Source organism: Rattus norvegicus, chromosome 16, assembly GCF_021556685.1.
Source record: "Rattus norvegicus strain SHRSP/BbbUtx chromosome 16, alternate assembly SHRSP_T2T, whole genome shotgun sequence".
NCBI lineage: Eukaryota > Metazoa > Chordata > Mammalia > Rodentia > Muridae > Rattus > Rattus norvegicus.
The window spans coordinates 10,357,925-10,373,706 of NC_141549.1; the positions used below are offsets into that span (position 1 = coordinate 10,357,925).

Consider the following 15,782-nt stretch of genomic DNA (forward strand, 5'->3'; position numbering starts at 1 on the left):
GCCCCTTCACATCTTTTCTACCCTCTCACTCCCTTCCCCTTGGGGTGACCACTCTTGATTTTCACCTCCTTCTCCGCCCCGTCCAGGGTGCCCACTAAGGAAGCCATTGCCGGAGTTGTTCGGAGTCTGCCGTGTGCAGCAGATGGCTCGCCGCCATCCACAGGCTGTGTTTTGAGACTGCATCTGTTTCCCACATCCCCCCGTCACACGAAGCCTTCGTACGGCAGGCTCGCTTCGAAACTGGCGCATGGAGTTGGGGTGTGGGGAGCAGGATCTTTCTATCTACTCTGACAGCCCTAAAAGCCCTATGAGCTTGTGGCCAACAGTGGTGCGCCCCCCCCTTGTGGTTACTGTGTGACTTCTAAAGTTCGGGCTCCTGAGTGTGTCAGTCTCAGAAAGGGCTGTTGCCATCTCAGTCTCCTTTCTCCTCTGTGCCCTTGGTAACTGCCCGAGTCATGGGTGCATCTTCCTTTGTGATTGTCAAGTGGCTTCTGAACAATCCTGGGCTTCCGGAGCCAACCACTTCATCTGGGCTTTGACCCAGTATTCTCATGATAGAACTCAAGTGGACTTGGCCGTGAGACCGAGACTCCTGCTCACCCCCTTCCCTAATTCGGGTCCTCTTGGGCAAGTATATGTCCTCCTGACACCATGATGTCATCCAGAGCTTACAGACACAAGCAGTCCAGTTCGGACAACAATTGCAGAACACACATTGTATTCTTTGCCCGTGAAAAGGGCTACACTAATTCCCCAGCATGAGTTTTTGGCTCCTTCCCAGCATTTTGGCTACTGGCCCAAGGTAGGAAATATCATCTAATTCAGAGTTCTGTTGGGTGAATCGGAAGATTTGGGGTGGATCCCTTCTTTTAGAGCCTGGGGCAAATGATCTGACTCCTTCTGACCTTTCTTTCCTCATCTGTTAGATGGACCCGAGATGTGTAGCTTAAAGCTTCACCCATCAAGGATCACAAGAGCTGCCGGCGTGGCTAGAACTGGCTCTTGGTCTGTGTGGGAGGCATCTTGGGGCCGCAGGCATGAGCTGCTGGGTGGAACTGTGCGGATAGAGCCTGTGTGAAAGTGCCCCATGCTGATCTCTTCCTATCTTTCTCCTTTCTTTCCAGCCTGTGACCTCATGACCCAGGGGATTTTGGCCTTGGTCACGTCCACGGGCTGTGCATCTGCCAACGCCCTGCAGTCCCTCACAGACGCCATGCACATCCCACACCTCTTTGTCCAGCGCAACCCCGGGGGTTCACCACGTACTGCCTGCCACCTGAACCCTAGCCCCGACGGCGAGGCCTACACACTGGCTTCGAGACCGCCCGTCCGTCTCAATGATGTCATGCTCAGGCTGGTGACAGAACTGCGCTGGCAGAAGTTCGTCATGTTCTATGACAGCGAGTATGGTGAGTCTGTGGAGGTGGGGCTGAGGCTCGGGTCTAGGGACAGCTGGGTTCTGGGAAGCTTCAACCATGGGATGCAGCACTGGTGTGCTGTCCGGGCATAGATCCACATTGGTGGTCTGGGCTGAGTTTTCCTCAGGGTGGTAAGGCCCAACCTTGAGCTTCGTGAATCGAGGAAGAGCCACAAAAACAGATCTGTAGATAGGCATGAAAGTTGCCTAGCAACATCACCTTATCATGACAGCTGAAGTTTGAATCATCTTAGAATTTTCAATAAAATATTAATAAACTGCTAGCAGGGATCTGAAGAGCTGCGTGCAGGCAGAAGTAGAGGCTGCCCGCCTGGGTCTTCTTGGCATCGTCTCTTCTGAAGGTTACCCCTCATGCTGGATGGTGGTCCAGCCTTGGGTCTTTGTTTCTATCCACCTTGATCTGCCCTGTTTCAGGGTCTTAGGCTGTGGCAAAGATCAGAAGGAGGTGTCCATTAGCCAGTGGGCCTGAGGGTATGTATGGCCGTGCATGGCTTCTTTGAAGACCTCATCTGTGGAAGTAAGCATAATTTATTTGTTAGGAAACCACGAAAGCTAGCTTTGGAGAAACAGCTTCATGTTTTCTTAAAGCTTCTCTGTAAGTAGACCAGTTCAGGTCCTGATATAAAACGGTTTCCATGATTCGTGCTTCAGAAAGGGTTTATTTGGAGACCACTGGTAATCACATATCATTATGAGAAATAAAGTAGAGGGGGATCTCAAGTGCCCTACCCCCGCCAGGTTTCCTAAGGGTAGCACTTTGATTATCTGTACCACAGTATCACAACCAGGATTTGACATTAGTGCAGCCGGCAGGCCCTTCACAGTTTCTGTGTATGTGTCCAGTCCAGTCTGCTGTGGGTGTGGATTCATTCTGCAGCATTTATCTCGCATGCATTTTTGTGTGATCATCAGCCAGAATCCAAAGCAGTCCTTTTTAGAGTCCCTCGGCTTCACTTTATAGCCACGACCCCCACATCACCTGTTCCAGGTTGATGGTCACTTGCGGGGTTTGGAAGCCACCCGGGCTGAGGGTAGGACGGAGCTGAGCAACCCTTTAAAGTCCAGTTTTGTCTTCCAGTGAAATAACACACTTGCCAAGCATGTAACTAAGAAAAGAAACCAGCATATGTTTGCATTTGCCTAAATACTCCGCTTCCCTAAGTCTGGGACGCTGTCCTAGGTGCGTGAACAAATAAACTGTTTGGAGCCTTCCAGGAAGAATTGAAAGAGCAAACAGTTACTGTGTTGAAATAAAAATGTGGCGGCGGCTGGGACAAGGGTGGATCAAGGCCTCAGGGATCTTGCTGGCACGCCCAGGAATCGTCCTTTCTCTCTAACACTTGCTCAGGTTCCAGGGGAGGAGTTGGAGACCTTGTGACAGCACTGGTGCGTCACAGGGCATCTCTGAGAAACCAGGCCTTACTCCGAGAACCAAACCTTAAGTTCCTCCTGTTGATGTTGGGGCCAAGCCCTGTAGGAGATGTGGGTTCCACCAGGGTTGGGCGTGTTGTAGTTTAGTGTGCTCAGGGCCTTCCCATTTGGCTCCTCTCAGAGCCTTTGCTCCTCTTGTCTCTGGTCTGCACATATCATTCCCCTTGAAGGGCCCTTGAGGAGCCAAAGCTGCAAGGACTGAAGGCAGGTGTCATTCGGCACTCCTCAGGGCCTGTCCTTCTGTGACTCCTGAAGACTGGACGATGCCTGGAGGCGCTGGGCCAGACCCATCTTTTTTTCTCATTGTGAGTCTCACGTCCATGCAACTCAGCTGGCAAATGTTCTAGGAAAGATGTCTTCCCTCACCCCTGCCCAGCAGAGCTGGCGTCTTATTCAGCTGCCCATCCTTCCTCAGCCCACTTGGCTTAGACTGTCACTCACAGGAGCTCGTCCCTGACGTACACTGGACTCCTGCAGACATGGTCATTCCCAGAAGAGCAGGCTGCATGCTTTTCTGTGTGTCACTGCTGTCCAGCACTGTGTCTCGAATACTGTGTACATGAACAACAAGTTCACAGGCGAGACAAAGGGGAGGTGTGGAGAAAGGTGAGGGTACCGGTCACCCTGACCTCTGATCTAGGAAGGGAGGAGGGAGCCAGGAAGCATGATTTATCTCACAGAAGCACTTCCAGCCCATCTTCAGTCTCCCCACCTGGAACCTGGAGTACCCCCAGAGTGTGCCTCTCTTTTCTGACACGACACTCTTCTACCTTTACTGCAGTTGGATTTAGTCCCTGGACAGCCTGACTTTTATCATTAATTCCATGAAGATGCCCAGTGGAATAGCCGCTTTTACTGGATGAATCACTGGATAGATGTTATTGTGTGGAGAAGGATGCTGGGGGCTGTATGTAGGAAAACCATGTGTCGGATGCTGGGAGGCTTGCATGGTTCCCGGAGGGACTGGAAGCCACCTACTCTGTAGATTGCGATGTGACTTGGATGTGGGCTACTAGCGTCACCCGCAGGTGGTGCTGTCCACGGTGCTGACCCATCTGGCTTTAATTGCTCTCGGGAGTCATGGCTCTTTTAGTGTAGTCTGATTGGAGCCTGCTGCTTTCTCACACCCTGGCCATCAGCTTCTTAATTTGACAACCTTTGAGGCTAGTTTGTGTCTATAAAAGTTTCTCTACCCCTACTGTTGATGCTTGGCCTGACTATTCCCCTCCTGTATATTCCAGCCTGTTTTCCTATCAGGGTAGTTAAGGCAGATAAAACCCACAACACAGTCACCACTCAGAGTGGGCATGTGGTGGGTCTCATGGCATCCCTGGGCCATGGGTGGATTCATGTTGCCAGCACACCCGTGATGATGTAGTTTCAGATGAGCTCAATTAAAAATCAAATCGAATGTAAATACTCTTTATCTCTCCCAAAGTTAGATGGAAGTGGTTTGGGATATAGTTACTTTTTAGTGCTGGCCCCTAAGTATCTTTGCAAATATATTGTTTCATTTTTTTGCCACATTTTAACTACTGAGGAAATTAATCAGTGAGATGCGTTTGAGCTTTAAGACCCTTGCACAGCCAAGGCACCATTCTGTCTCTTGGTGCCTAGATTCCTTCTCATGTGCCCAGCCAGTGAGAACCATTGCTCAAGCAGGAGTGTGGCTCATAGTGGACCCAGCTTACCTCAGAGTAGCAGCTCATCCCTTAGTGACCATCCCATTACAGACCCTTCCTTTAGGGGGTTGGTGAGGATTGGTTCCTCCCCATTACCTTGTCAGTTTCCCTTTAATCTCCAGAATGTCTTCCCCGGCAGAGGATTGGCCATTTGCATCAAGTGTGAGATCAGAGCAGGAGAGCCTTAAGAGGATGTGACAGAAAGGCATGCTGTAGTTTGGGTGTTGAATGTGTCCTGAAGATCCACATGTTAAAGGCTTGGTCTCCAGAGGTGCGATGCCCAGAGGTCCTATGGACCTGTAAGAGGTAGGCCCTTAGGCCACTGGGGCATGTCCCTGAGGGGATCATGGGATTCCACCTTTGCAGTTGCCTGTGTCCTCTCTTATGATATGAGCCGCGTTCCCTGTCACATACTCTCAGTGTAAATGCTGCACTTCCAGAGGCTCAGAGCACCATGGCGGCCTGAATGTAACTGCCCATGATTATGAGCCAAACAAACTTTCCACATGACGATTGCCTCAGGTACTTGCCTGTGATGGCAGAAATCTGACTAATACTGGGTGAGAGAGGCGTTTGTATGTATTTGGTTTACAAAATATGAGAGGTGCCATTTGGTAGAATTCCATGGAAAACATTTGTATGCTTGTTATGACAGCAGAAGGAAAAATAGAAGAGAAACTGACATTTGGGGTAGGAAATCCATAACATTAAAATACCAAAAGTTTGGATGAATTAGAGGATAGGACTTCCTGTCTTGCTGCTTCAAATGCTGGTGTGTGTGTGTGTGTGTGTGTGTGTGTGTGTGTGTGTGTATACACACATATGCACATGCACATGCACATGCACGTGTACGTGTATGTTGGGGAATGGGTGTGTTAGTAACTGTAGCCACAGTTTTCCTCAGAGAATGTGTCTGTAGTTGTGGTGAGATCTTTAGATATCATTGGCTGATTCACTCATAAATATCATGGAATCTCTACCATGTGACAAACATTTTATCTGGCTTATTTTAAATGAAGAAAAACAGGGGAGGGAGTAACTTGTCTTATGTTGCCTATAATTGGAATTAGAACCCGGGGCCCAGTGTCTCTTTTCCAATATCTTCTGGGCAGGTAGATTCTGTGGCCTCTGACCCAGCTTGCAGGCCTGGGAGGTTGTGGGATTCTGCTGAAGCAAAGCCTAAGTGACCACTGCACTTGATTTAAAGTTACTGACATACATATGTGTGTGCATGCATGTGTGTGTGTATGCATGTACGTGTACACAAGCACACTTTGTGCGCATATGTATGACCTGAGATCAGCCTCAGATGTTTCTCAGGAACCATCAATCTTGTTTATTTGAGACAAGGTCTTTCAGTGGGACACAGGGCTTACTGATCATGCTACTGGCCAACCCGAGGATCTCCCATCTCTGCCTCCCCAGGATTGACTGGCGCTGGGGATTGAACTCAGTTGCTTATGCGTGTAGCTACCACTTTGCTGATCGAGCTATCTCACCAACCCCTTAAAAATCACTTTTTAAAAATTATAACTTGTCCATGACTGTAATGCACATGCCTAATCAAAATATTAATAATGGTAAAAGGAATTTCTGGAGATCACAATCAGTTAAAATAATATGAAGGAATCCAATGACCTCAACGCTGATCATTTTCTGTCCTCGCTAGGGGTCTGAACTGCTATTTGGATTGTGTGCAAGCCAGTCAGTCCCTGGCTTTACTTGATTATCCTACATCCTATAATATTTGTTTGGTTGGCCTCTTTGTGAACCTTGTATGTGTGCAGTGACACCGGTGGCTGCTTTTCTCGTTCTCTGCTAGGTTTCTGAGCTTCATCCACATGATACAGATATATGATCATTTTTATTATCTCACAGCATATCTAATTTAATCTATCCATCTGATCATTGATGGGCATGTGGGTTATTCCCAAGCAGGGCTGATATTGGTGGTCTGTGAGGAGCTTCGAGGGTCTCCTCTGAGGATCATAATTGCTGGAGTCTGATCAATGCATGTTTCCTGTTATTCACATCTACGGAGCCTGTCCCTAAGTTTTCCTTCCTGTGCAGACTGCCTTTTTCCACGAACGAGGCGTCTCTGAGGCCCCAGGCTCACCAGCATCTCCTGTTGCCTGTACTTGGAGGACTCTATTGCATCGTGCTCTATTACTCCGATGCTAATTTACATTTTCTGTGTACGGTCTCTTCACATCTTCACAGGCTATTTTTGTTTTCTCTTCTCTGACATGCTTGCTTGTAACTGTTAATTTTGATGCCGAGCCTTTTCTTTGGTGAGTTAAGTGTGGCAAATACCTCCCGTCAGTTGCTTTTCTTCAGAAGCAGAAGGTCTGTATTGTACTGTTGTCAAAAGTAGTCATTTTTTTTTTATGCTTAGCTCTCTTGACGGTCTTATTAAAGAAGCCTTCCCCTACCCTCGTGTCATAATGATAGTTTCTTGCTGAAATCTCATTCTCTTCTTGGAGAGAAGAAACCGAGAGCAGATCTCTTTAGGGCCCGCAGGAGGGCCCTAGCCCAGGCCATATCTAGATGTTGCCGTTTGCTAACTTCTCCCTGCATCTGTCCCCAGCACTCCTTCCCAGGTACTGCTGGGATGCAGGGTCTATCATATCCTTGCTGGTGAACGAGAAAGGTGCGTGCCTATTCTGTAGCAGGGAGGATAGTGAACCTTTCCCAGAGGAAGTCATATTTAAGCAGCTGTGTAAAGGACATGTGGAAGTCAGGCAAGCAAAGGGCAGTGGGGTCTGGAATAAGTTGGGAGAGTGGTTCAGGTAGAGGGGAGAGCAAGTGAGAGAGTTAGGACTGGGGTACAAGAGAGAGGAGGGCCCATGTTCTGGGTTACTGATTGTCTGGATTGCAGGCCGTAGCTGGGGATAAAGCTTGAAAGACAGATGGAGAGGCCTCACGGGCCAACTGCAAATCCTGGGAAACCCCAGATCCAGGCCTTGCTGCCTCTGCTGCTGCTCTGGGATTCGAGTTTTCCTATGCACTACAGACCTGAGTGCAGATGAAGGAGAGGGGAGATGGGACAGCCTTTAGACCACAGTTCTCTGACCCTTCTAGTACTTCTGGTTTAGGTTCACAGGTTGAAAACAAAAGGGGAAAATAAGATGGGTGGGGACTACAGTCCAGCTGAGGACAAACTGCAGGCCCAGTGTACAAACAGAACTTCCCAGTGACCCTCCCCAGCTCCCACTCCTTAGCTGCATTCTGAGTGACAGGAAGGACCTTTTGTCACAACACCGAGTAGTAGTCCTTCATTGGTGGTGTGTGCTGACTGTTCTAGGGAAGCAAAATTTAGACATCTGTGTGGACTTGTGCCAGGACATGGCTAGTGAGTGGCCAGGTCTGGTTTCCCAAGCTTGGACTCCTGCCTCAGGAAAATCTGGGGCCAGCATCCCACAGGTGGAGTCTTCATGATGCATGAGAACTTGTTGCAGTGTGGTCCGTCACATCAGAAAGAGGCAATAATCTTAGCATCCATCTTAGCTATTTTGGTAACTATCCTATGATGTGTACGTTCAGAGGAACATAACAGCTTCAAGATGGCGGTTACTTTATGGTATCAAGGTGGGGACGGTGGGTAGAGGGTCGCCCTGCAGGCACAAACTCCTCGGTGTATGTGCCTCAGCAGACACACACACAGCTGCCAGAAGGAAGGCTGTTTTAGTCTCCTGGGACGTGTGTTTTTACAGAATGATTTCTTGTATCTTTTGGATTTTATATGTAGTGCAAAAAAAAAAAAATAACCGTGGAAATCAAAGTTAATGTAGATGGCCACCGTTCGCCTTTTCTGCTCACTGCTCACGCTGACTTCTCCGAGTCTTAACTGCTGCTCCTGTGAAGGTAATTGTAGTTTCTATGCCAAAAAGGTAAAGCAGGCAGGAGAAGGCCTGGCATATGGTGAGTGACCTGTGTGAGGGCAATGAGCCTTGCGTATGAACCAGCAGTGGGCAGCGCTCTTCTCTCACAGACTCTGGGCTCTCAGGATAGCCTTGGTACAAAGGACTTGGCTCTCTGTCTGTCTGGCTGCAGACAGTGCTTGAGGTTAGCAGTTAGGTTCTAGGCCCTGAGCTGTCTTGTTGGCTCGAATCTCAGGTCTTTTTAGCTGTTAGATGTTGGGCAAATCGCTCAACCTCTCGGTTCTTTTTTTTTTTTTTTTTTTTTTTTTGGAGCTGGGGACCGAACCCAGTGCCTTGTGCTTCCTAGGTAAGCACGCTACCACTGAGCTAAATCCCCAGCCACCTAACAGGAAACCCAGCCTTCAAACCAGACCCATTATGTATACTTGGGAATTGTTGCAGGCTTTTTTTTTTTCTTTTTTCTTTTTTTCGGAGCTGGGGACCGAACCCAGGGCCTTGCGCTTGCTAGGCAAGCGCTCTACCGCTGAGCCAAATCCCCAGCCCCAAAATAATTATTTTTTTCTTTTCTTTTTTTTCGGAGCTGGGGATCGAACCCAGGGCCTTGCGCTTCCTAGGCAAGCGCTCTACCGCTGAGCTAAATCCCCAACCTCAACCTCTCTTCCTTTGTACAGAGGGGTTAAAATGACCACCCTGCTGGATATGATCTGCGTGTACCTTAACTGTTGTTCGTGTGAAGGGCTTAGCCTTGTATTCCTGCATGCTGAGGACTGGGTGAGACCCCCTACTCAGGAACTGTATCGGAATTGTGGTCCTACTACCCTGACTTTCCAAAGGAGGCCTGACGAACCTCTAGGGCGTTGTTTTGTTCCCAGCGTGGCTTGTTATGCAGCCTAGAACACAGCCGTGTCATGGTAGTGTTCTTGGTGCTCGGGATGACAGACGGGACTCAGTAATCTCACCTATAGTGTGCGGCGCCTGCCCTAAGCTGGGGCACGTTCTCGGAAGTGTCACAACTGTGTGTCAGGGACTCTGTGGGACACCACGCCTCAGCTGGACAGACAGACTGACAGTTGTTGCACCTCATCCCTAGTGCCCTCCCTCAGTAAACTTCCTTGGAAGAGAGAGGGTGCCGGGAGCCCATGCTGTTCTCGCCGGTGCCCCGTGCCAGCGGCGTCTCCGTGCCAGCCCTGGCAGAACAGACTGGCGGCTTCAAGCGCAATGGCAAGGGATCTCATGAATAACACCCCTGATCATTACAGCATTAGTTTAAATTGAGGTAATAAATACTTTTTCTTCTCCAGAAGAAATGAGCAAGTGCGTTTAATTGCTAGGAAACCTACAGAAGACGTTTGACAGTAACTTTACCGGGATGAGTGTTTTCTGTTTTGTTCTTCAATCTAATTACAAAGCAGCTGTACTTTGGGGTGCGTTAATTGTAGTGTTTGCCAGAAGATGAAGTTCGTCAGCTCTGGAGTCCCCTTACCCTCACGCCATGTTCCAGAGTGCGTCTGGGGCTGTGAGGAGATGCCTGCTGCAAACATGGATCCGCACGGGACCTGAGGCTGTGCTGGCTTTTGCACATGCTCATTATGTATCTAGGTCCTTAAGGAGTCTCATGAGCATGACCTTGGCCAGATCTGTCCATTTTCTCGTGAATCACAGTGGTGCCCCTCAGAGGACATACATGGACTCTAGATGACTCCCTCACCTGCCAGGCGCTCCTCCGGCCTCGGGCCTACACATGAGAAGGACATGGGCTGGGTGTGTTGATAACTCCCAGAAGGGCACCCATGGGACGTGGTGCACAGCCATGTTCAATTCCACATTGTGCTGTGTGTTGCATCCAGGGATAGCTACGTCTTGCTTCTTATCACCTGAATAGTAGGGGCCAGAGAACCCCTAGGTCAGGGCTTTGTAAATTTTCCACTCATGACCTTATTTTGTCTTGAGAAATTTATGTAGCTATATAAACTCACCATACAAACCAAACATTTACTGAAAATAAGCTATAAAGAAATTTATTTTAAACTTCTAGACACAGAAGTTTTACCACTTATTAAAGATGAGGGTAAATCTGTGTACTGAGGTACTTGTTTATTGTAATACTGATGACGATTAGATACCACACAGGACATAGGATACTTCTAATGTTTTCCCGAGTTCATAAGTATCTTTATTTTCTACTGGTTGATGCCTTCATAGCAATTTTACATACACGTAGTTCAAAGTGGCAGAAGTATGCTTATGGGCATTTCAGAAAATGGGAAAACTTATTCCGATCCCAAACCAAAACTCATTTAACATTTTTGAAAATGAAACTCAAGCCAGAAACTTCAATGTCAATTTAGAAACCAAACACCCCAACGCCATGGACTCCAAAGGTATACTAGTTTTGTTCTTGAATGCCAAGAAAAAATGGTAGAAGAATGTTGGAAGTCTGGGTTTTCCACAATTATGCCATCTTGTCTCCATAGGAGGAGAAAAACTTCATCCATGCAGTCAGAATACTGCAGTCTCTGAGCCACAGTAGTCTTGAATCTGGGAGGAGATTTGGTGGTCTTTAACATCACATGGGTGTCGGGATGCACAGTGCAAAGTATGTGTGTCCTGTGTTCAGGACCAAAGCATTGGCAATGCTGTGTGATCCACCATGGGCGAGTGCTACAGGAGCACCTTTGACGCTTTGCATGTTGGGTTTTGAATTAATTGTTGGCTGATGTGCATTCAGAAACCTTATGCTGTTGCCAGGTTTTCTTGTGACTTGATTCAGGGTAACAAGCCATAGAGCAAGAAGCTGGGTACCTTGGGTCTGTTGATTGCACCTGTAACCTAAGCCCTGGCGAGATGGAGGAGGAGGGTCAGGAATTCAAAGACAGCTTCATGGTGTATGTTCCAAGGAAAAAATTAAAAAACAATCTGGGTAATGGTGGCTCATGCCTTTAATCCTAGCACTTTAAGCCAGGCAGAGGCAGACGGAGCCCTGAGTTTGAGGCTAGCCTGGTCTACACAGCTACTTCTAGGACAGCTAAGACTACACAAAGGAACCCTGTCTTGAAAAGCCACACCACACTGCACCACACCGCACCTCGGTGGCACCACACCACCAGCAACACCACACCACCAGTGAAAATGAAGCCTTGTTCTAGGATGCTCAGCTTTTAGCCCAGGAGTGAGGCAAGAACCTACAATTTGAGACTTTTCTTCACTTCTTACCAAGGATGCCAGCTAACAGCATGTGACTATAATGAAGTTGGGATGCCTGGCTTCTTCCTGATTGCTACTGAGCACCGGTGTGGCTGAGTAAGGACTGTGGAGTCACGTTGAGTCTCACTTGTGCTGGAGCTTGACAGTGTCTCAGGTACCTTTTGGAGCATCATTTCCCATGGGGGCAGGAAGGCTGGGGCACCTCCTTGTTTATCTCAGGGTCTTTTGTGACCCTTGGAACTCTTCACTGTCCCCAGTAGGGCTCATTTCCTGCCTGTCCACTCACCCTCTCCCCTGAAGCTCCTTGATACTCCTCAGCTATGCCAGGCACAGCCCTGCCCCAGGACTGATGATGCCCTCTGCGTGGGACAGTTCCTACCCACATCCATAGGCTGCTTCCTTAGATTCAGGGCTGATTTCCACTTGACCCTCCCTCCCCCATATTTGTTCCTCCTTTGAATTTGTATGCATTTGCTTTGTCCTCAACATCTGTCTTAATCCAACTAGTGTGCGACTTCCAGATACAGAGTTCATTTTAAAAGAATTTCTTATTTTAGGTTGACACGCAACTTCACTTATTCGTAGGGGACACACGCGACGTTTACACACATGTATATGATATTTGGATGATCAGATTAGAGTAACTGGAATATTTGTTACCTGGAGTATTACCAAAGAAACAATGGCATCATTTATTGTGTTTGTGTTGTGAACCTCAAAGCTTTCTCTATTGGCTCTTTTGAAACTTACAGTGAAATGCTGTCAACTCTGGCTATCCTCTTAGAGTAGAAGAAATTATTCTTGCTGCCCAACTCCCCCAGGTAGGATTTTAATCTTTCCATGTTGAATGATGCTGCATCTGTACCATTTAGTAGAGCTGTTGAAACCTAGTAGGCGCTCACTAAATATTTGGTGAGTAAATGAATTGTTCGTTATTTTGACTTGGTTCGTTGTCCTTTTAGTCTTCCAAGGAGCATCTTCTTTTGTGGAGCTGAGGATCAAACACGGAGCTTTGTGTATGATGGGTAAATCACCTACCATCGAGCTCTGCCCCACCCAAGCGTTTGCTTCTTTCCTTGAGATTTTCAGTCGCAACTCCAACACTTTTAACCATATCTGGGAATGTCTGAGGGAGGCACCCTGCCCTTCCCGTCTCCTGTGGAGAAGAACCCCAACCTCTGAGAAGGTTCCTCTCCTGTTCCCTGGGAGTGAACACTGTGTGACAACCACAGTGCTCCTGAGACTTGGGTGATCAGTTTGGCTACTCTCGCAGGACTCCGTTCCGCCCTCACTTGGTTTTTCCTGGGCTGGCTGACGACTCTGTGATTTTTCACTTTCTCATTTTGATAGTGAGGATAATAAAAAACGCCCACCTCAGAGGACTCCTGTGAGGCCGAAATGAAATGATCGATTCGAGAGTGACAAAGATCCCTGTGGTCACAGACTGTGTCTCATTTTCTTGCTCCTCCTAGGCTGCCCTGAGCACTCAGCCTGTGGTCCAGGCAGGTACACGAACACTGAGCAGAGGCTTCTGGGAGGCCTGGAGTCTGGTGTCCCACCTCTGCCCTGAAGGCAGTGCATTCTCAACTGTGGTGGGGAGCAAGGGCTGCCCAGGGACGAGGAAGCTGTGGATAAAATGCCAGGGGAAGGGGCTGGGGAGATATCTCAGCCGGCAAAGTTCTGGCTGCTTAAACATGAGAACTTGAGTTTTATTCCTAGCATCCATGTAAAATCAAACCAATGCAGTGGTACACATCACGTCTGCCACCCCGGCTTTGGGTAGGGAGAAATACAGTTAGTTCTGGAGGTTTCTGTTGGCCAGCCCATCTAACAGTATAAAGCCAGCAGTTTTTATTTATGTTGGTTGCAGAGGCTTTGGTAGGGGTAATGTGGCCACTGGGCACCAGAGGTCAGGGCCCACTTTGATGAAGCCATTTTTCAATGGGCACTATTTTGTCTCGTCTGTCAGCATCCGTGAGCCTTCTTCCTTGCTGGGAGTTACCCTGTGATGAGTCTGACTTGGTGGCTGGTAATTTGTGTAAGAGGGCCGGGACTCTGAAGTCAGCCTCACTTTCCTAAGGGCTGGAACTGCCGTAGGAGCCTGGACACATGACTTTGGACTTGGAACTGCTATAGTTTCTCCTTACTTATTCATTTGTTTATTTACTGCATACCCAGAGTGGATCTGCAGGTGTTTCTGACAGCGCTGAGAGATGGTGAGGTTAAGAAGCAGCAGACTTAGGAAAACAAGGCCGTAGCTGGAGAGACTGTGCTGGCCGGGAGGCCAAAGGGCTTGCCTGTGGTCATATGTCTAAGAAAGAGGATAAATAATGGTGAAGAAGTTAGTGTGGGACAGAGTGGATGGTGGCTCCAGCTTGCCCCTGAGGCCAGTGAAGAGGGGAGTTGGATTTGCGTTTTCTCAGGCAAACCTCTCATAGCCTGGCTAGGACAGGCTAGAACCCTTTGTTCTAGGTGGGGATGGTAGAGCATTAGGCTCTGCCTCTGGTTGGATCAGGATGTCTCATACATAGTTGCTCATTGAGTTCAGCATCCCATCTGAGCAGACCCGTTCTGTTGGCCATGCAGGCATGGAGACCTGAAGGGAAAATGATCAGTGTCTCCTTGGCCTGGCAGCGTAGGCTAGACACCATCTATGACAGAGACTGTGGAATGCACCCTGAAGCTGCTTCAGGGCAGCTCTGTAAGCATGAGGGAGGCCCGACCAAGTGAAGAGAGCTGATCAGGAGTGGAGGATAATGTGGGGGTCTCAGGGGTACCTTGTGTTTCTAGGGTGATGGTAAAGCGAAGAGAGATTGTTTTGTTTTTGTTTTGGGCTTCGAAATAATGTGTTATTTGTAGGTAATGCACAAAATGATATTCATGTTGAAAAAATCTTCATGTGAAAAGTAGCTGCCTACCTTTCTGTGGTCCTCTCTGGAGGACTAATGCCACTTGCTGGGCACACAGCATGGACACACAGGTGTCCCCATCCTAGATATACCACAGTAGATAGGTAGGCAGGACAGTATTGCTTATATTGGAAAAGAGATTGATTTTACTCTCTGTGTGTGTCTGTCTGCTTTTCTCTCGCGCTCTCTGTTTCTGTCTGTCTCTGTATCTCTGTCTCTCTGTCTCTCTTTCTCTTTCTCTCTCTCTGTGTCTGTCTGTCTGTCTGTCTGTTTCTCTCTCTCTCTCTCTCTCTCTCTCTCTCTCTCTCTCTCTGTATGTGTGTGTGCATGTGTGTGCGTGTGTGTCCACAAGTGCACTTTACTCCTGAGCATGATGTCTCCAGTCCCACCTGTACTATGTTGAGACATTTCTTACCTGGACTTCTGGGCTTCCGCTCCTCGTCCCTGGCTTGTTTCTATTCCCCGCTCCATACTCACTCTGCAGCACTCCACCAGGTGGACACTGTGGCCTTTGAGTGTCTGCTTTGTCAGTTGAGCATCATATCGTGCCTCGCTGCTGCACAGTACGGTGGCACGCCCCTGCGTAGACATCTCTGTGAGCATATGTCTCTGGGATGAGTTGCTAGAAAGCCGAGCTGCTGGATCACAGGAATGCTTTTCAGATTCTAAGACTAGACGAAGGTGCGGAGATGCCAGTTCTCTAAATAAGGCAGCAGGAGGAGAGCGGGACCTGTTCTGGTTCTTGTTTTTCTCAGGGACTCAGAGGAGGCTGACTTTTGGGGTGCCATGCTGTTAAAGAGGACTGTCATCATGTCAAACCCAACATGCAAAGTTAGAGACCCAGATGAGATGAATCAAGGGTTCTCTGTGGTCTACGGTAGCTTGGCGAGAAACAGGTAGGATAGAGTCACTTGTAGCATTGTGCGAGGAGCAGGAAGCAGTGGTGAGGAGGGATAATCCCTGTATGTCCTACCTTGAGGGATCAAATCTCATTAGTATGGGGAGCCACACTGCCATGAGGTTCCAGGGAGAGGTACTGAGGTCTCAGACATTGTGGCCCAGGGCTGAGAAAAGGCTGCCGGAAGCACACAGATCTAGACTGAGCTTCATAGCCCAGGCTCAGGACCTGGACACATGCTAATTTGGGGAATTGAATCAAGGTTCTCCTGAGGACAGACAGAGCTGGTCTGAGCTGAAACAGGCTGCAGCCATTGACTGTGGCAGGAAAGGGGCTTAG

The 15,782-nt window shown here is 48.5% G+C and overlaps 1 protein-coding gene across 2 annotated transcripts in view; it reads left to right on the forward strand.

The window, feature by feature from the left end:
* The window catches only part of Grid1 (glutamate ionotropic receptor delta type subunit 1), a 753,495-nt gene that overhangs the window by 127,945 nt on the left and 609,768 nt on the right, over positions 1 to 15,782 (forward strand). For both annotated transcript variants that reach the window (NM_024378.3, XM_087589197.1), the window contains 1 exon segment: positions 1,125 to 1,409. In NM_024378.3, coding sequence (NP_077354.1) covers positions 1,125 to 1,409 — 285 coding nt within the window.